The 19578-nt window shown below is 48.6% G+C and overlaps 6 protein-coding genes across 6 annotated transcripts; 3 read left to right on the forward strand and 3 right to left on the reverse strand.

Annotated features, from left to right (window-relative positions):
* Window positions 1-41: 41 nt before the first annotated feature.
* Window positions 42-2666, reverse strand: TOM70 (TOM (translocase of outer membrane) complex component). The gene is made up of 3 exons (XM_018278687.2): window positions 2158-2666; window positions 638-2087; window positions 42-585 (listed from the first exon to the last, which is right to left on the reverse strand). The coding sequence occupies exons 1-3, from the start codon at window positions 2353-2355 to the stop codon at window positions 338-340; spliced, it is 1896 nt and encodes a 631-aa protein (XP_018126138.1). The 5' UTR covers window positions 2356-2666; the 3' UTR covers window positions 42-337.
* A 702-nt stretch (window positions 2667-3368) lies between these two features.
* VE01_09274 (uncharacterized protein) lies at window positions 3369-7137 on the reverse strand. The gene is made up of 7 exons (XM_059464049.1): window positions 6522-7137; window positions 5879-6443; window positions 5244-5808; window positions 4830-5170; window positions 4563-4775; window positions 3939-4502; window positions 3369-3869 (listed from the first exon to the last, which is right to left on the reverse strand). The coding sequence occupies exons 1-7, from the start codon at window positions 6649-6651 to the stop codon at window positions 3416-3418; spliced, it is 2832 nt and encodes a 943-aa protein (XP_059319309.1). The 5' UTR covers window positions 6652-7137; the 3' UTR covers window positions 3369-3415.
* A 1035-nt stretch (window positions 7138-8172) lies between these two features.
* On the reverse strand, window positions 8173-10218 carry VE01_10835 (uncharacterized protein). The gene is made up of 4 exons (XM_059464284.1): window positions 9984-10218; window positions 9580-9924; window positions 9256-9527; window positions 8173-9207 (listed from the first exon to the last, which is right to left on the reverse strand). Exons 1-4 carry the CDS (start codon window positions 10013-10015, stop codon window positions 8216-8218), a joined length of 1641 nt encoding a protein of 546 aa, XP_059320267.1. The 5' UTR covers window positions 10016-10218; the 3' UTR covers window positions 8173-8215.
* A 323-nt stretch (window positions 10219-10541) lies between these two features.
* VE01_09275 (uncharacterized protein) lies at window positions 10542-13487 on the forward strand. The gene is made up of 2 exons (XM_018278689.2): window positions 10542-10757; window positions 10822-13487. The coding sequence occupies exons 1-2, from the start codon at window positions 10683-10685 to the stop codon at window positions 13393-13395; spliced, it is 2649 nt and encodes an 882-aa protein (XP_018126133.1). The 5' UTR covers window positions 10542-10682; the 3' UTR covers window positions 13396-13487.
* Window positions 13488-13810: 323 nt separating this feature from the next.
* On the forward strand, window positions 13811-16142 carry VE01_09276 (uncharacterized protein). Its single transcript, XM_018278690.2, has 6 exons — window positions 13811-14439; window positions 14497-14781; window positions 14833-14930; window positions 14984-15428; window positions 15520-15852; window positions 15905-16142. Exons 1-6 carry the CDS (start codon window positions 14119-14121, stop codon window positions 16067-16069), a joined length of 1647 nt encoding a protein of 548 aa, XP_018126136.1. The 5' UTR covers window positions 13811-14118; the 3' UTR covers window positions 16070-16142.
* A 2274-nt stretch (window positions 16143-18416) lies between these two features.
* VE01_09277 (uncharacterized protein) lies at window positions 18417-19112 on the forward strand (the record flags this gene model as incomplete). The annotated part of the gene is made up of 1 exon (XM_018278691.1): window positions 18417-19112. The coding sequence occupies one exon, from the start codon at window positions 18417-18419 to the stop codon at window positions 19110-19112; it is 696 nt and encodes a 231-aa protein (XP_018126135.1).
* Window positions 19113-19578: the final 466 nt, after the last annotated feature.

Genomic DNA, 19578 nt, shown 5'->3' on the forward strand with positions numbered 1-19578 from the left:
GCATCATGTCTCACTCAGGAAATCACTGGTATGAACACTCTCTAAACACAAGATTCACATTTCGCTACGTGAGCGCCAGTAAAATACCGAACATCTCATAAACCCGCCTTTCCATACTGTACAGTCCCCGTTGTCGGAGTAGAATAGTTACACCTCATTATGCCATCCACTCCTCTATGACATCTCCATATCCATCTCCTATCGGCACACATTACTTTTTCAGACCATCATACATACATACCCCTTCCAAAATTCACCCTCTCCACATGGGCACCACCAGCAAGCTTCCGCCACCAAATCCGCACCTCGATACTACACCTATCACCATGTACGGCATTCAAGCCATTCCGGAGCCGGAGAAACCTCCGCTCATACCCTGCAGTCTGTTTGCCAGCTGTGGGTACTTCTCCTGCACCTCGAGCTGTGTCCTCGTCGCCTCTGCGTAGGAAAGAGCGTTGATGATCTCGCCCTCGGTTCTCGAGAGCTCTGCGGCGCGCTCGAAGTACTTCAGGGCCTCGTTGACCTTTCCTTGCTGTAGTAAGAGTTGGGCCATGGTCGCGACAGCGATATCGCACTCGGGGTCGACTGCAATGCGTGTTAGTGTTTAATCAACGATAGTAGATAAAGGAAGGCTTACTAATGAGTGCCTTCTCGCACAGCTTCTCGGCCTCGGCGAAGTCCTGCTTCCACTGGACGAGCGCAAGGGCCTTGTTGATCAAGGGAAGGACGTTCATGCCGAGTGGCTTGGAGATCTTCTCCATCTCCACAGCGGTGTCGAACTTGGTGATAGCATCCTGGTATTTCTGTTGGTCCAAAAGGAGCTCTCCGTAGTAGTTGTAGACATCTGGAACCTGGTCGAAAAATTTCATGGTGCGCTTGAAGGTAGCCATCGACGAGGCAATGGAGCCCATCTTGTACTGTGTAACACCGAGCTGGATGTGGGAGAAGATGAAGTCGCGGTCCAAATCAATCGACTTCTGGTAGTCCTTGGCAGCATCGCCGAACTCGCCGAGGATGAAATGGAGCTGGGCGCGATGGTAGAAGATATCCGGGTCACTGTCGTTCTGTGCCATTGCCTTCTCGAAGTCGGCAGCGGCGGCCTCCTTATCGCCGAGCTCCAGGTGCATGCTGGCACGCTTGATGAAGCTCTGTGTCAGCGATGGGTTGAGCTCAATGCTCTTGGTAAGATCCGCCAATGCCTCGAGGTTCTCGCCGCGGAGGTACTTGAAGGTTCCGCGCATGTTGTAGGCAAACGCCTCATGCTCGTCGATTTCACCCAATTCCAGGGCGGAGCTGAAGTGCTTGGCAGCCTCTTCGTATCCATCGCTGGTCTTCTTGTCCATGGCGATGAGACCAAGCTGCAATTGTCCCTTTCCTGTATCCTCGGGGATTTCGACACCGATCTCGAGTCCTTCTGGCGCAGGCTTGGCGCGGAAACTCTGGATGTAGTTGGTGACAAAGGTTGGGCTAGGCAGTCTCTTGCCCTTTCCGGCCATGATGGCCTTACCCTTAGCCTCAGCGACCTTCTTCAGCAGCCTCTCAACAGCCTCGGCGCTCGATGCGGTCTTGAAGCTGTCGATGATGCAGCTAGCGGTGAAGTCGAGGAGTGCCTCGCTGTACTTCTCCAGTTGCTCGTAGGCGTTGGCGCGTCTGTTTAATGCCTTGACGTATTCATTGTCGAGCTTGAGCGCAGCGGTGGTATCTTCGATAACCTTCTCCCACTCATGCTTTGCGTTGAAGCATGCAGCGCGATTCGAGTAGAAGATTGGGTCGGGCTTGCACAGGATAGCCTGGCTGTAGAGCTCAATCGCGCGGTCGTAGTCCTTGGCTCCGTATGAGGTGTTACCGGCCGCCTTCAGCTTAGCAGCAAAGGATTTCCTGTCCTCGGCGGAAAGGTTGCCCACGGTAGCCTCATCGATTTGAGGGAGCTCATCGGCGGGTTCGACTGATGCGGCCTTTGGTTGAGTCTCTCCTCCGAGCCCCTTCTCGGGATCCTTTGGCTTATCTCCGCTCTTCTTCTTCTTGCTCTTGCTCTTCTTGCCGCTCGATGACTTGGTCGTGCTGTCTTTGCTAGATGTCGCCCCGGTCTTATTCAGTCAGTACAAATCTTTTGTTACAGGGGATTCGGGAAAAGGAGCGGGAATTCATGCAACGTACCGAGTCTGTGAGATAATATGCGACACCGGCTCCGGTCACGACAACAGCAACACCAGCAACTGTATATACGACGGCCTTGTGCTCAGACGCCCAGGTAGATATCCGATCCCATAGCCCAGATTGTGAAGTGGTTGACGAGAATTGAACGGGTGTCCCTCGGAGCGGGAGGTTCGGTGATGGTAAAGTGTCGCTAGACATATTTAAATACAAGATGAATCGAAAGAAAGTAGTACTACACGGACACCAATTGCAATGAAAGTAGCGGGTGTGGTATTGGGTTGTCGGTTGAGTTTGTTGATGTCTGTGAGGCTGGAGCTCACGTTCCCCCGAAAAAGGTTCGCGGGTATTACTTCATCAAGCGACTACGCCCATCAAAGGTTTTTCGCACCCAAGCTCAGACTACAACAACACGAGCGCCAATCACGTAGCAGATAAGGGATAATTGAAGTACAACATATACCAAGGAAACAATGCTCCATAACTATAATCCCAAATGGCCTATCTTTGCCCTCTTGGAGGGTTTTCCCTGCAACTAAAACAAATCATGACGACATTAGCACGTTTAAATCACGTGATATTTATATGATTGCTCCACGCCGTGCTCCACAGAGCTCCACCTTCCGGTTTGTAATGTACAGTGTATGGTATGAGTACCTGTCCATATAATTCAGTGAGAGGCCATCAAAATATTTATTCCGAGTCAGTTTAGCACCCTATTACCTATGAACTTATATCCATCGTATCCATCTTATGCCTGTCTCTACACGAAGTCGATCCTCCAACTGAGCAAAGTGATGAATGGTCCTCTTAAAGGCCCGCTAGATATATCTACGTCCCGCATCTTTATATCCCGTTTCGCGTTTTCAGGGACACGGCTGCCGCAACACGGCCCCCTTCCAGTCCTTTGGATCCATTGCCGCGAAGCTCTCCTAGCTCGTGGCGACCCGATGCTTGGGCAGCGGCTCCTCGCGGTAAGAACAGAGAGCCACCGTCAGGTCGATGGCACAGATCTGGCGCTCCACAATGTCTTCTGGGCTCAGGCCTTGTGGAAGGGAGCAAAGCACCTCTTTACTTAGTTGCAGCAATTGCTACGCTGAAGCATCTCGAGACACAGACAATACTGCCAAGGATTTGACTTGTCACATACCTAGCTTGAGTTCAATGCTTCTTGTTAGTTATAGGGAACACCTTTGGGAGAACATAGTAAACGTGGACGCTTGCTGTGTAATGGTCATCGCACTATACTAATGAATAACTTCTACTCCCTCTTTCCCTTACTATTCTCATGCATCTCGTCAAAATCAAAGCTAACAACACCTACCAAGCTTTCAATGCTCGTTACTAGAATATCTAGGTTATAAATAATCATACTTGATATAATCTCCATAACCGAGTATGCCGAATACCCCAACTCTTGTATATGTTTAATATGCAAGACCTCTGGATCTAACTCCCTCAGCTTCTGCGAAAGCTGATATGGTTTAGTAGGTTCAATTTTAGCTGGTAGTGCTCGACCAGTAGACACAGCAGCCGACAGTTGGGAGAGTATAGAGGTTATCCTCTCTTCAGTTGGGTTTATCGGCCCAATTAGCTTAGAGAGATCCGTTAACCATTGACGGCTGCGGGAGGAGTGGTGGAAATAATCTTTAGTAGGCCCGTCGACTGCCCAGACTTGGGTTGCGTAGGATAAGAGAGATATGTAGTCAAGAAGTCTACACCAAGGAGTTAATTAGAAATCTAGAAGCGAGATGAACGTGGGGTCGACTGCGAAATGAGCTTACACTGTGAGCTGTGACAGGATATCTTCGAAAATTGCCACAGGGAAACGTCCGCCTAGACTAGGCTCGTATTTTTGAAGGTAGACGTTATGCTTCATGGAAGAACTGAGAATCATCATCTTATTGAACATCGCATTTCGTGTATGTGACAACACCCGCCCACGGCTATGTTTATCGTCCATATCGCCCTCATTCCCGCGTAGTCTAGCCTTGATCGTAGCATGAACGACGGCATGGTAATTGGCGAGCAAATGCATAATAACTGCCATGTCCTTGCGAAGAAGTCCTCTGGCTGTGATGGGGTATGGAAGATAGGTGAAGAAAATGGACGCGCATGTTCCCCATAACACACAGGCAACACGCATCGCTGCGACGCTGTATGGTGGGAAAAAAAATGTCCCTGTTGACGTTGCAGCTGGGATGCCTATTTTCGCAACTTGAAGCTCGTAGCCAATAGACAGAACTTCAGTGATTAGAATGACAAGCCATCCGATGATGTATTTGGGCCATCTGATGAGGAAGTACATCTGGATAAAGGATGCGAACCACATAAAGACAATGACTCCACTGTAACAATGTTAGCTTTACGAGTTACGGGCAATTTATACAGGGCACTGAAATACTCACGGGACTTTGCCAGCAGGGATGTACCAAACTAAGTAGCAAATTATCAATGCCGCAAATGAACCAAGAATCCGGAGCACATATGATACCCCAGATTGTCCCGCTGACATATTGGCCCCAATGGCTGCGATAATCACTGCCCAAATAAGACGATAGTGCGTGAAAAGATACTGGGTCTGATGAAGGTATGCAATAATGGCACAAGACATAGTAGCACTAATCACCCCGTTAGTACTATTAATAATAAGATCCATACTCTACTCTGCTCACCATGCTGATCTAAAACCAAAACTGAATTCAGGCCCCTTAAGGAATTCCTGAAATCTTCTCACGCGGGTTCCAAATCTTTCATATGCATTTTTAGGTGGAAGGTGCTCGATATTGCTTGTAGTCCTGTTCGAAGTTCCATAGAGTAATTTGTTCTCTTCTTTGGAATCCGGTCTGTCATCATCGGCCAAGGGTGCACCTGCCGTATCCCAAACACTTAAAAACCATTTCCCCAATCTTCGAAATGAAGGGACAATGAGACGACGTTTTGCCATGATGCCTTCAGCAATCATCTTGTCGGAAAATTTTGACATTTCAACCACCGCTATGCCGGCGGTGTAGAGCTATTTGCACACGTCAGATGCAGTTCAATAAGAATACGACCCCAGCACGTCTAACGATGTGCTTCTTGCTTACCATGTGTTGGATATATAAGATTAGGTATAATTGTTGGCGATCTCTTCGCACATGACCATCAGCTGGATCTTCGTCCACATCGAATTCACCAAGATTTTTCATTGTCTCCAACTGAGCTGGTGACAGGCCTTTGCTCTCCGCCCATGCTGCTAAGGATTCGACCCTTCCCGTCGAGAATTCGTCTAGTTTGTCCTCCAGGAACTTCGAGAAGTTCGGATCGCCCGGCTTAATTTTCCCCTCGCCAGCTTCACGATCTATTGACTTAGTCCTTTTAGCACCCGGCACCCAATTGAGGAAATTTTTAGTCCCTGGTCTGGATACGATTTCAAGTTGTAGCGCAGCATGCTCGAGTCCGTCGTTCATAGCTTCGATTAAAGAGGTAGCAGGCTCAACCAGGGCATCGATGGAATGTTGCCATACTGTCTCGTATGCCTCTTGGCTATGACCCTGGGGTGGCATAGTTCTGTCGACGCCATCTTTTGTTCTAGACTCGAAGTCGCAGGGGATCCATCCTCCACAATCCCCAATTCGCTTCAAGATATCTGGCATATTAGCTATGCCGCCACTAAGAATGGTTAGTAAGGTTCTTATATAACGTGAAATGGTGATTGGTAAAGAAGGAACTGTGATCTTACAGAGGCATCAAAATGTGTCGACAAAGATCAGTAATGGCATTAATATCTCTAGCTCGTAATTTTCCCCAGGCAATCTCTCGTTTCGCCATAGCGAGTTCATGACGCATCTTAGTGTACAGAGCCTTCACTTCAACCATTTTTTGCTGGATTTCAGCGCCATCCCATGCCTCTTGCTGTGCTTCAACTTCATCTTGGATTTGGCCATCCTCGGAAGTAGGAAAGGTCGGCGTCGTTTTTAGATTGCCTAGATATCGCGCAGACTCTCGGAGCATACATTGGACGGCTTCAATATACTTCTCTTGAACTTCGAAAATTTCCGACCGACATGTGACAGGATATATAATCATTCCTGATACGAACGAGATGGCGACACCAGAGTAATAGCACTTTACTGTTAAGTATATTAAGTCCCAGCATTGTTTCCAGGTGGTAAACCGCGAACAGGATGTGAATTGAACAATGACGAAGATGTTGTATAAGATTGTTGGGATCAAAAGTGCTGGATATCTTGCTTGTAAACTGTTGCATAGCATGATGTTGAAAAAAAGCCAAACAGCCGTTATAGCTAGCCACCAGTTAGCTCCTAACATCTCCATTTTTTTTCGTGGGTAGACAGTGATGCTAGTTGAGTATATTTACTTACCACTTTGTGATGAGTTGTATGCATGTAATCCCTCTGGATCAGTGTGAAAGCGAGCTTGTAGTCCTGACCACGTTGCCAGCATGGTTACTGGGATGGCAATGGCAGTGAAGGTGCATATACCAAGTGTCATCTGGATCAGTTCCGCACGCGGCAAAAGATTGACTGTGACGACTGCAATAATGGCTACCAAGAATCCTAAAGACGAGTAGACCTCGGATACGGCAGTGCTCTGATAAATTCCTAATGAAATGGCAACAGGCACGGAACCCCTGTTTAGGTGTCAGTGTCGAGTGCTTAGTATAATATATACAGCTGCAAGATAGGATAGAGTACTTGAACATCAGACACAACATCTTCATATCGATACCGAGGGATTCCCACCCAGCCTTAAGGCGCCGGCCAATGGAGTATGTCATTTCTAAGCTCTTGTGGAAGCTATGAGCTTCCAAGTAATGAAGGATACTCTCACGGGATTCTAGAGTAGTAGAATATATGACGTTCAATTTACAATTGATATAATTCACATTAATGAAGGAACAGAGAGAGGTGTTAATAAAATACGTCCCGCATGATGCGGCACGTATTTTACTACTTGCCGCCCTCCGGACGCCCTCCGGTTCCAGGTGGCAAATGTACTGTAACTTCCCCAAAATATAAGCTTTCGTAATGTACGGAGCATAGAATATAGCTTTACCTTTTCAGCCTAGCTGTCCCGTTCCTATTAAATCCAGGAGGAAAAATGCACCAGACTTTACAGAAAGGGGAGGCTTATCCAAAAGTCATCTGGTGCTGTTTTCATAGAATTTATGACGAAACATTTCAATGGGGAAGGATGCTCTGATGGGATTCAACATAGGATGGTAGGTCATTACGTCAGTTCTAATCGATTGCCGGAACAACCGCATAGCGAACGCTACTGCCCGTTCCTGTTAAATCCGGGAGGAAAAACGAAAAACAAATGCACCGGGCTTCACGGAAAGGAGAGGCTTATCCAGAAGTCACTTGGTGCTGTTTTCATAGCATATTTGCCGTGTTCAAGTACCTTCGGCAGCTGGCTCGGGTCGAATTGACAACAGCCCGAAATTTGTAGCCTTCGCTATGGGGCTGGTCTGGCAATCGATTGAAACTGACGTAATGACCCACCGCTAAAATGCTCTTCTCATTCGTACATGCAATTAGCAACCCGCACCTTCCCGTGACATCCAGCAGGAGATCCGTGAGTTTTTAGTTGAGACAGACAGATGTCTGCTTCCACCCATATCCCCAACCATATCCCTCATTCTATGCGCAGACAAGCACTCCGCATAGTCTCGCCGCAGACATGCGCTCCACCTCCTCGCTTTAGCGCCTGTTGCCTCCATAATTTCTAAAAGCGCTACTTGTTGTCGTGGCGCTCCTAATTGAAATCATTGCACGCCAAGGGAAACAACAACGTCTATAATCATGCCTTCAATTCCATACGCCTACATCAACTATGCTTGTTATTACGTCTATGAATCTTCTATTATTACCTATACGATGGTAGTCTCTGGATCTCCTTAGATTTCCTTAAGGCTTAGGTTTTAGATCTTGCATCTTGCATCTTGCATCTTGAATTGGAGAGAAAGGAAAGCAGATGTCGTTAACAAGGCTAGAAGTATTAGCTAGAGTAGGGTTGTAAACTTCAAGTATGAGAATTATGATGTGATTTAAAATTAGACGAGAAATCGATTTAGTATCTCAGATCCAGTTGTTAAATGATGAATATAACCTTGAGTTTCATGAGATGACGGTGACCAATCGACCGGAGTTTCTTCAATGGGCTCCGAATCTTTCCACGCGCAAGGCCGAGTATACCGCTGCAGAAACTGGAGCATCCAGTTGTCCATTCTAAAGCTCGTGTTCATGTTCTTCCTGCACGCCTCGTGGAAAACCTGCAGTCTACTCAGTGATAGGTCGAGCAGTGGCCAGTACTTTCGCAACCGAATCAGCATTTCGAAGTTTTGCTTCAAGAATTGCTTTGCTTCCTCTATCTGTTGATCATTGGTGGCGAAGAGCAGCGTGTGTAAATGAACTGATGATGAGATGACTAACAAATGGCCAGTCACTACCCAGACGCATTCGCAGTTTAATGTCGAATTAGCTGTCCATAATAAGGAGCTCAGATGTTTCGCATGCTCTTTGCATCTATTAGCGTAAGTATATCTCATAATAGGATCAGGAGTAGACTTTGGATCGTAATGGAGAAACTGGTAATAGAGAAGTTGACTATGATGGTGGTAGTGTAGATGTAACCAAACAAACGTTCGACCGTGACCTAGTTGGTGGTATCGTTTGAAATTTTCCGGCGTGTTTTTCAATCCTTCTGGTAGTCGGAGCAACCAGGAATCTAAGCGGTGTGCAAGAAGTGTTGCTTTTTTATAGATGTCGATATCGTTACTAGGATCTCGTACCGTTAATTCGTGTAGTTCTTCGATCTGACTTATCATATCAGTCAACGGAATCATCTGTGCCCACAAGCTTGATTCTCGCTCTAAGATCACATCTTCAATCCGTCGTTCTTTCTCAAAATCAACGGGCCCTGGTTTGAGTAATTCGAAAGATAGATCATCCATTGGTTTTGGGTAGCTTGGTTCCAAGTGGAGTTGCTTTGGATGACGTGCACCAGCAGATGACCAATTGTCCATCGACCATGTCGTCCACCAAACTAGCCAGACCATTAGCCCTCGGTTTCTCAAAAAAAGAAGGGACTCACGTCTAATTTGAACCTCTCGTTCAACTCGATCCATACTTAATACTTTCGGTAGTTCCAAGCGTTGTGCCATGCGGATTGCAAGAGCTCCATACAGTGATTCAGTCTCCATGTCTCCTTCTATGAAGCTAATATGGAGTAGCAGAGAGCATGCCTGAAGTGCCTCGATTGAAATGGGAGTCGTGCGACGATCGAAAAGGCGTATACTCTCCTCAGCCCAAGCACGGCCGCGCGACCATGGATCAGTGCCATGAAAATAAGGATTCTCCGAGAATCTAGCCAAAGTGAGCTGCTTAACTTTGAAACTCTGGGGTTCAGTCCACAAACCTTGCTGCTAAAGATATGATGGCAAACACAAGGAACATCGGTGCCCTCCCCTCATACACGCTGGCGATGAAGGTTGGCGGATGAAAGAGACTGTGCTGCTTGTCGTGAATGAGCTTGAAATAGAGATCGACCAGCTCGTTCCGTAGAATATCTTCCACAAACAATGACGACGAGGCACTAATAGTAGAGCCATTCGCTGGAGAAGTCTGCTCCTCTGAACGAATGTCCCCGATTTGGGGCACATAGGGTGCATCTAGAATTGTGATGCTGCACGGAAGGCCCCGAGACTGGCATGATACACACGGTCCCCCATCCTCAGTGCTATTGCATTGTCGTTTTCGACACCTGAATTATTAGTTACTACTCTGCTTCGCTCTGCTTGCAAGGAGGGATTTGTCAATCACCTGCAACGGTCACAAGCGGTCCGCAATCTCATTGTGATGGGATTGAATCTATTGAACCTAGTCTGCTAAGGCAGAGTGTGGAGTTCAGACAACCTGAGAATCCCATCCATTCAGTAGCTTCTAATTGATTGTGCCACGTCTAGGCCACCAAAGCCAGGAGGATATTTAAACCCGCCTAGAGACGCGGGGTTACATCCATGATCATGATGTGCACACAAGCCAGTCCTGGTTCGAGTTCCCGCCTTTTTTCTGCCTCTTCTCCACCGCCTAATCCAATTGAGATTCAATCCAATTAGTCTGGGATTTAAACAGCCCGCGATTCCACTAGCGGCGGCTTTGGATGACAGGGGCGGGTAACCGAAGAACGAGAGCATGGCATATCGCGGCATTCATTCTCATGTAAGGTACCTATGGTAGTTGGTATTTCAACTCCACAAGACAAATAGGCGAACATGATGCATACAGAATTCTGTCTTCAAACTTCACCACTCGTTCACTGTCTTCGGCGGGGCGGGGAGAGGGGGCGGGTTTCTTGAGTGCGGGGTTCGTCCAGGTTTCCTTACTTTCCTCCATCCTCCCTCCATCATCCTTTCGTCGTGCCCAATTTCTGTAGATTATTGTCCACGATTTTTGAGTTATCGTCAGCATTGTCATCAAAGATCTAGCTCTCTCTCAGCTTACCCTCTGTCAGAGTCCGCCATGGCTTTGTACGCGAGCGTTGTCTCATACCCGCCACTTGGGCAGTTGACTTTGCTTCCAGCCAGCGACAAGAACGTGAGTACAGTCGGGTCCGATTGTAGAGTCGAAAAGAGAGCTGAAGACTAATTTTTCATGGCAGTTGAGCTTTGTCGTTAATCTTAAATCGAACAAGGTCTTCCCGAACTTCCCCTGGGAAGTCTCCCTGTGTTATAAATCGGCAAATGTTAGTGGGAAGAAGTGGTCGACTGTGCCGCTGCAACTGCAAGCAAGCCCGGTATGCATTCTCGAGAGTAATATGGTAGTCAAGAATGATCCGATGTTGGCAAACTACGAGAACATCTTCATCACGAGCATACCCGTCGAATTAATGCGTCACAACCACATCGACTTCACAATCAAATTCCGAGTTGATGAGTACTCTCCATGGCAATGGGTCGAGGATCAGTTTGGAACATGCAATGGGGAGATTCTACTACAAAAGCCGTTAGAGAGCCCAATGAATCTAGATCCATACTTGCATCTAGGTAGGGACTGGGAAGTGGAACAATTGTATGTCGACGGCAAAAGCGCAACTTTTCATCTACAGTCGCGGACATCCCTTCCACCCGCCACGGAAGGAGATGCTAAGCGCGAACAATTGGTGCTTGGGAAAGTCCCTGGTCAGTTGAGATTCATGGCTCTTGTTCGCCTCCTGGAGCCATGGTTAGGACCAAGACACGGAAACGCCGAATTCTCAGTAGAGGAGGATGCCATCATGTGCTGTTTCTTGAACGAAGCCGGGCAACATCTCACGCTGCTTCCTATGAATGGCATCGGCGATGTACAGACGCTAATTCGATCCGATGAAGAGTATATTGTCGTGGTTGTGGCACGAAATGATGGTCCTGAATCTTGTACTTTCCGAGTGATTGCTGCTGTTGCTTCCACGATCGAGGAATCGATATCTGCAGCGGTTGATGCAGCTCGAGATTTCGTCACCAATTCTAGCGAGGCAAGACAAACGGCATCTAATATTACAAAGGTGATAAACGGCGATCCGGAAAATTTGCGGTCATCGCCAGTTGAAGATTGGTGCGATGGACTGGCGTATTGTACATACAACTCCCTAGGAATGCATCTTGACATCTCCAAGATTCTTAAAGGCCTAGAGTCTCTTTCGAGAGCTGGAGTGACAGTATCTTCCATGATTATAGACGATAAATGGCAGAAGATTAATGATCAGGAGAATCCGGATCTGTGGCAGTGTGCCTGGGAAGATTTTGAAGCCGACAAGAAGTGCTTTCCGAACGGCCTAAAGTCAGCAATCACCACGATCCGTGAAAAGCACCCAGCACTCAAGGATATCGCCATCTGGCATGCTCTCCTTGGCTACTGGGGCGGTATGTCGCCCAGTGGCCACATTTCCCAAAAATACCGAATGATTCAAGACAAGGCTCTTCTTCAGGGCCATGTACCAGCTGTTATTCACACCGTCCATCCTGAAGATGTCTATAGGATGTACGACGACTTCTATAGCTTCTTGTCCTCGTGCGGAATCACATCGGTCAAGACCGATGTCCAATTTATGATCGATCAATTCCAGTCAACCAAAATTCGAGGATCCGTCCCGACAGCATACCAATCTGCCTGGACCACGGCGCACCTTCGGCACTTCCAAGGTAAAGCAATTAGCTGTATGAGCATGATCCCTCAGATCCTCTTCCACTCATTCCTCCCGACGAACAATCCTGTCTGCGTTATGCGAAACAGTGACGACTTCTTTCCAGAGATTCGGTCGAGCCATCCTCGCCATCTCTTCCTCAACGCACATAACGCCCTATTCACGCAGAACCTCAACGTCCTGCCTGATTGGGACATGTTCCAGACATCGCATCCCTACTCGAGATTCCACGCAGCTGCAAGATGCATTTCGGGTGGTCCCGTGTACATAACGGATTCTCCAAACGAGCATGATATCGAACTCATTCATGAAATGTCAGCACCAGATCAGCACGGCAGGACTATCATTCTACGACCCACCAATGTTGCCCGCACCATCAGTGCCTATGATGCATACTCTGAGGGACACTTGCTCAAAATTGGAACGACTACGGGAGAGGGACGCCATCAAGCCAGCATTCTTGGTGTCTTTAATATCTCCGAGCATGAAAAGACCTTTATGCTCAATGTTAACGAGATCCTAAGCACAGCTTCAGAGCTACCGGCGGGCAAAGCTTTGATCCGTTGTTACCGAAACTCGCTGACCTTCCCTCCCGTCGACCTCGCACAATCGTATACATCGCCATTGGTGATCCATGGCACCCTTAATAGCTGCGAATCAGACATCTTCTCAGCTCATCCTATCCACGAAGTTGCACTAATGGATTCACTCGTCTCAGTTGCCGTGTTGGGACTGCTGGGAAAGATGACGGGTGCAGCTGCCGTGTTGTCGGTTTGCAGCACCGTTGTCGACGACCTTATCCGACTTGATATCGGCCTAAAGGCCCTGGGAAGGCTTGGCGTCTGGATGGCTGAATCAAGAGCAGGATCTCGGCGGGTGTCTCCTAGTGAGATGACTGCAATGGTTCAGGGAACTGCTATTCCGAAACGATACCTGCTCATAACTAGCGATGCGAATGGGTATCAGGTTGATATTGATTTGCTAACCGCTTGGAGAGACCTAGGCCTGCAGGGCTCTGACAGCAAAGAGATCAGTGTCACGTTGTGGATATAGGTTTAATGGCGTTTTCCGGGCGGGTTTGGTCAGATTAGTTTCCGTAGGTTAGATAGGTGTTGGGATGGTTCAGAATTAAATGTGACTGAGAGCTATCTGCCGTCTTCTGCGGGACCGAACTCTTCCACAATAACCACTCTTTAGAATAACCCGAATAGAAATAGTCATCTAATCTGTGCCGAATCGCCCTGCGTCGTTCTTAATAGCGCTAGAAGAAGAGGGTATGCTAGGTAGGATACAATAATCGCGTCGTCTTCCACGCATGCCATGTGGTGTAGGATGTAGTGGGAATAAATGGCGGGGCAATGCCGACGCTAGTAGCATGGAATGGCCTGTATAGGTGGGGCAATGCCGACGCTAGCGGCATTGAGCGGCATTGAGTGCGCCTGTCGTATCTAGGCCAACTCTGGGCTTCCAAATCAAGCGCATGCTAGGATTTCAACCCCACGATTTCCGCCCCATGATTTCCACCCCACGGGGAAATGCGTCAAAGTTGGACTTTGGGCGGATGAGTCGCGGACCTAGTGCACCTTCGAGTTCGTTCAAGGGTTCGAAGGCTCCTAGTCGTTGCTGTTGACATTAATATATATAAAGGTCCTGTTGATCCTTGGTGTAGATGGAATTTTCCACTAGAATCAACATCTCCTACTTTTCCTTGCTTACAAACGAAGTCTCTCTTTGGCTCTCTCTACCTCTTTCTTAGTCGGACAGGACGACTCTAGCATGTCGACCATGAAGGATGACTTCGTTAGTCACGGCACCCATGTCGAGCTCACCACGTCCCTTAGCCAGAAAAGGGCAGACGATGAGGCATTCAAAGCCCGTGCCCGTGACGGCAACGAGATTGAACATGCCTTGAGCCCCCTCGAGGCCATCAAGGCCTATCCCATGGCTATCTTCTGGTGTCTTATGGTGTCAATGTGCGTTGTTATGGAAGGCTACGACACGATTCTGATTGCCAACTTCTTCGCGTATCCAACCTTTGCCAAAAAGTATGGCCAGAGCGTCGATGCAAATGGCCATTGGCAATTAAGCGCCTCTTGGGTATGTTAATTGCGTCTTCCCAAATGCAATATGCAATAGATACTAACCTCTGCACAGCAAGCAGCGGTCGGCAGAGGCAGTGGTATTGGCGCCTTCTTTGGTGTGCTCCTTAATGGTATCATCGTCAATAAATTCGGGCAAAAGAGGGCTGTTATCGGCGCTCTCATCTCCCTCTCCTGCACGCTCTTCATCGTGTTCTTTGCTCCTGATATCAAGATTCTCCTCGTCGGTCAGATCCTCTGTGGTCTTCCTTGGGGAGTCTTCGCTAGTTCCGCCCCAGCCTACGCTTCTGAGGTCCTTCCACTGTCCCTCCGGGTCTACATGACGTCTTACACCAACATGGTATGTATTTGCTCTCTGATATGAAACTCGAACAATTGCTGACGTCGGCAGTGCTTCATCATGGGTCAGCTTATTGCTGCTGGCGTTTTGGCTGGATTGGTTAACAGGACCGACGAATGGGGATATCGTATTCCATTTGCGCTTCAATGGTATACCGCATCTCGCCACTCCTCGGTCTTAATTCAACGACTAACAACAACAGGATGTGGCCGGTAGTGCTGATCCCAATACTTTGCTTCGCCCCCGAATCTCCATGGCATCTGGTCCGGCAAAATCGACTTGAAGAGGCGGAAGCCTCCCTACGCCGGTTGCAACGTGCCTCTGCCCCTATCGACCCCCAGAAAACGCTCGCTGTCATTATGCACACCAATGCTCTTGAAGAGGAGCTTTCAAAAGGAACTAGGTATCAGGACTGCTACAAGGGTAACGAGCTCCGCCGCACCGAAATTGCCTGCATGACTTTCATGGGCCAAGTACTCGCTGGTGCGCCCTTTGCATACACCTCGACCTACTTCTTCCAGCAAGTTGGCATGCCGACGGACATGATCTACAATATGAATGTGGGAGCTACGTGTATGGCTTTCGTCGGAACCCTGGTCTCGTGGTTTGGGATCATGCCATACTTTGGACGTCGCAAGATTTACATGGTATGTTCCCTTTGGCTTATATTGTGTGGGGCTATCCTCCGAAGCCCTGTTACGCAGCACCGTGTGACATAAGGCTGATTTTGATCTCTAGTCTGGTGCATTCACCATGTCCGCCATTCTCTTCATCATCGGATTCTTAGGAACAAAGGGAAACGTTATGGCTGTGGGCTATACGCAATCCGCGCTCTGTCTCGTGTGGACCTTCATCTTTCAGCTCTCAATCGGTCAACTGGGCTGGGCTATACCAGCCGAAGTCGGCTCTACGCGCCTGCGCCAGAAGACCATATGCCTTGCTCGCAATGCATACTACATTGCTGATGTCGTTGGTGGCGTGCTGCAGCCGTATTTCATGAACCCCACCGAGTGGAATCTCAAGGGTTACACGGGTTTCATCTGGGGATCAACCTGCTTTATTCTCGCCATGGTAAGTACTGTTATTTCGCTTTGAGTTCTTCATAGCTAATATCTGCTCCTAGTGGACTTATTTCCGCCTTCCTGAGACTAAAGGCCGCACTTTCGACGAATTGGACGTTCTCTTCGGGAAAAGGATCAGCGCAAGGAAGTTTGCTTCGTATAAGGTCGACTCATTTCACCATAGCATTATGCTGGTACTTCCCAGTGGCGAAAAGGTGGCTGCGTAGGCTAAGGTGAGATTTGTACCTATAGTCTAGTGTAAATTAAGCCATTATAAGATTAAATTCAAAGCTTAAGAGCGTTAAATATAGAAGTGAGTAAGGGATCATCATAGTTTCTATGGAACTGAGGAGAGCTTAAAACACTAGACATTTCATTGTTACTCATCCAAGACGGTCTGCAGCGGCTGGATTGACTCTCCGATACTATCTTGGAATTCCGCCAGCAAATCATCAGCTAAAAATATGTATCGCAGTGCCCAGGCCTACCATCAGGTGTCCGGTAATCGCATGGATCACACCATAGACATGAGGAGTTGCTGGGCTGCTGTGTGTATTCGATTGCTATGAAAGGTCTTGGGGGGATTTCAAGTTGATGTAATCCGCAGTACGCTCGTTGGTACTTCGTAAATTGGGTGGATCCGTGGATACACGGCCCCTCAATTTAGTGAGGGCGCGAGTCTTGATCGGCAGGAGCCGAACCAAGTGGAGGGTGCACACGCTACAAATGTCAAGAGCCGGCGATCGCTTTCACCTCGTGGTAGTGTAGGGCATAATGAGATCAAAATTGTCCAGTAGAAGGAATTGCCGTGCCTGTGAGAAATTCGAATGCCGTTCCTATTCCAATTCTCTAAATCACGTGAACTTCACGATGTAGTCACCTGATTATTTCCTTGATGTAAAGCTCACAAGGCACAGCATGAACCATGATACGAGGTTTGATCCTCGAGTGATGATCTGTTATAGATCCCCTTCCTGGGCTACCCAACAGTCTGGGAAATAGACCTTGCATAGCTGAGAATGAGAAGATACTGTGCTACTAACAATTGAAGAGACCGTTGGTGCCACAATCATCCTCCAATATACAGTGTCGTACGCTCGTATAGAGCGTCTATTGGGATACTTACAACCTATAGTGATCGGAAAGTCATTTTCGTGTGCAGTTGCTTGCTGTACTCCAAGACTCATAATAGGACCTTTAACAAGTCTCCCATTGGCTCTTGAGCACAGTCCTTCCTCGGAACTTGCCCGGCATGAGTACTCGAGTACTTTGATAAATCGTTTGCCAGCGCCTTTGAGAAATCGAACCCATTGGCTCATTGAATCTATTTTGAAAGCGCTTCTAACTGTGGAGTACGTACGTACTCTAGTCTTCTCCTCTTGGTTAGGTCTTACATATCGCTAGACCGATAAAGGCTCGGCTCTTTTATGAAGCGACACACGCAGGCGCTGCCGTGCCGTGTAACGGAGCGCGGCACAGACCCACGATGGCTGTTGGTGTCTTTCCCCCCCCTCGCACCTGCCTAATATCGAGGCCAAAGCGGAGTGGAGTTCGCCTTCCCTTCCTGCCTGTTATGTGAATACTACCCTGCATGCATCACGAATCCCAGCTGCCTCCTTGCAGTCACCGTTGCTGTCGACTGGAATATCGCCGAATAACAAAGGCCGGGCGTTCGTGACAGTACGGCTTTGGGCAAGAACATGCCATGTGGGAGGAGGTTGGTATGGGTATGCTATCCTAGTACCACGTATGGTTGCAACCAAAGTTGAAATGCTACGCCCCTTGCTTACTTTAGTATGAGAAGGGAGGGTTGAACTACTCCGTCGGAAAAGCCTTCCGCTCCGGGGGTGTTGTCAGAATAATTGTTCCACAGGGACAGTCTCAGTAAAGTGAGTGGCGTCGTTTACGCCTCTGGCGGCTAACAAAATTGGAACGAACAGCCCAACAGAGGGTCCAGTGCACCAAATGCGGAATTTCCTCTATTCACGGCACTGCAATCAATCAATATTGAGCCCCGTGGAGCTTACAAGAAAGAAGCAACTTCGACTATGCACGATAGAGTATTGACCTTCTTCGAGGCCGGGGCCCGAACCGGGCTTTGGGCCCACCCACGCGACCCCGCGGCCTGGCGGGTAAAGTGCACAGCTATTCGCTGGAATCCTGGTCCATAGTGGAGGAGCAAGCGTCGGATGATCTATTCGCGGCACTGGTCATCTCTAATGGCCAGGGTAGTGCAGGAAGATCCATGGTTCTTCGCTCCGTACGTACACCTTGCATGCAGTCTATATTGGTGAAAGGTCCACTCTCTCCAGACCTGCATATGGCAGAGGAGTCGATTTTTAGTAGCACCCACGGATTACGGATCATGGATGTTGGAGGCAATATTGGATCCATTTCAAGGTCTGTTATTTATTATAAGAAGTTCATGGGAAGCACCCTTCTCAATCCACCAGCTTCTCTTTCGACCTCCAGTTCTCCTTCTTCAATTCTCTCGAAGCCTCTTTCTTTCTGTTGATCACTGGTCTCTCCTCTCTCGACAAGTTTCAGTCTTCAAGTCACTTTCAAGCAGCCATCATGCCTTCAATCACCAGCCTCCTCTCTTATGCCGCCATAACTCTTCTCGCCTCCTCTCACCTCTCCGCTGCCACTCCGGTGCCTATGTGCAAATTGGTTGTACGAGAAACTCCAGCCCTCCCTACCACCGGCAGCGGCACTCAACTCCCAGCCGTTAGCGCTGGTCTCCACCTCAAATTCGTCACCCTCGGCCGCGGCGTCCAGAACTACACCTGTGCGGGTGGCTCCGGCACCCCAACTGCCGTTGGCGCCATCGCAGATATCTTCGACATCACCGCCCTCGCACAGTTGAGCCCCACCTCCGCTGCCTTCACCGGCCTCCCAGCAGCAGCCGCCTACCTCACTATCCCTGGTGTCCAGCAGTTGCTGAACACCCGCATGCCTGGTGGCAACACCGCCACAATTATTGGAAAGCACTTCTTCAACTCCGCTGGTGTCCCGACCTTTGATTTGTCTGCTAGGGGCAAGAAGTTGCTCAGCAAGCTTGTGGGTAAGGTCCCTGCTCCCGCAACTGCGGATGTAGGCCCTGCTGGCACCGGAGCTGTGCCGTGGCTGAAGCTTGACGATGCTGGGGGCAGTGCCGGGCTCAAGGAGGTTTACCGTGTCTACACCGCTGGAGGCAATGCACCTGCTTCTTGCTCTGGCCAGGCGGCTGTTTCTGTTGAATATGCCGCCATGTATTGGTTTTACGGGTAAACACATGGACATGTGAAGGACATCAGCACAACAAATATGTTTAACTTATACATCTATATTTGAAGAAAGGTTTATGGGGGGCTTGAGGTGTACCGAAGGGGAAGGCATTTATCTATCTATGCCTTGGGGATTCGGATGTATATATTATTACTCTTTCACCTGGATCAGGACTTCCCACGAAGCCATCCTCACACCTTCACTTGTTGGTATAAAAGTCATATATCAATAACCACATAGCAATACCAGAGGGAAATCCATGAAACCCACCACTATCCCATCTAAACAAACTGACGTTGTAAATCCACCCCTCCACTCCCTCGCTTCATCATCTCGCCTCGTTCCACTTACCGCTGTCCCACCCACCCCTCGCCCCCTCCGTCGATCTCCCCCTAAACCCGCTCTCACACACCCAACACACGCCCTCTGTACTCTTCGAGAGACACAACCTCCCCAAACCAACAAATCA

This window comes from Pseudogymnoascus verrucosus, assembly GCF_001662655.1.
Source record: "Pseudogymnoascus verrucosus strain UAMH 10579 unplaced genomic scaffold scaffold_63, whole genome shotgun sequence".
NCBI classification, from domain to species: domain Eukaryota; kingdom Fungi; phylum Ascomycota; class Leotiomycetes; order Thelebolales; family Thelebolaceae; genus Pseudogymnoascus; species Pseudogymnoascus verrucosus.

Coding starts and splice junctions, on each gene's coding strand:
- VE01_09275 (XM_018278689.2), top strand. CDS start 10,683: ATGGCTTTGTACGCGAGCGTTGTCTCATACCCGCCACTTGGGCAGTTG. Junction 10,758..10,821: donor TTCCAGCCAGCGACAAGAAC/GTGAGTACAGTC, acceptor TTTTCATGGCAG/TTGAGCTTTGTCGTTAATCT.
- VE01_09276 (XM_018278690.2), top strand. CDS start 14,119: ATGTCGACCATGAAGGATGACTTCGTTAGTCACGGCACCCATGTCGAG. Junction 14,440..14,496: donor GGCAATTAAGCGCCTCTTGG/GTATGTTAATTG, acceptor ACCTCTGCACAG/CAAGCAGCGGTCGGCAGAGG. Junction 15,429..15,519: donor GACGTCGCAAGATTTACATG/GTATGTTCCCTT, acceptor TTTGATCTCTAG/TCTGGTGCATTCACCATGTC.
- VE01_09274 (XM_059464049.1), bottom strand. CDS start 6,651: ATGACACTTGGTATATGCACCTTCACTGCCATTGCCATCCCAGTAACC. Junction 4,776..4,829: donor TTTGGTTTTAGATCAGCATG/GTGAGCAGAGTA, acceptor CGGGGTGATTAG/TGCTACTATGTCTTGTGCCA. Junction 4,503..4,562: donor ATCCCTGCTGGCAAAGTCCC/GTGAGTATTTCA, acceptor ACATTGTTACAG/TGGAGTCATTGTCTTTATGT.
- VE01_10835 (XM_059464284.1), bottom strand. CDS start 10,015: ATGAGATTGCGGACCGCTTGTGACCGTTGCAG. Junction 9,925..9,983: donor ACCGCTTGTGACCGTTGCAG/GTGATTGACAAA, acceptor CTAATAATTCAG/GTGTCGAAAACGACAATGCA. Junction 9,528..9,579: donor ATCATATCTTTAGCAGCAAG/GTTTGTGGACTG, acceptor CACTTTGGCTAG/ATTCTCGGAGAATCCTTATT.
- TOM70 (XM_018278687.2), bottom strand. CDS start 2,355: ATGTCTAGCGACACTTTACCATCACCGAACCTCCCGCTCCGAGGGACA. Junction 2,088..2,157: donor CATATTATCTCACAGACTCG/GTACGTTGCATG, acceptor TGACTGAATAAG/ACCGGGGCGACATCTAGCAA. Junction 586..637: donor GTGCGAGAAGGCACTCATTA/GTAAGCCTTCCT, acceptor CACGCATTGCAG/TCGACCCCGAGTGCGATATC.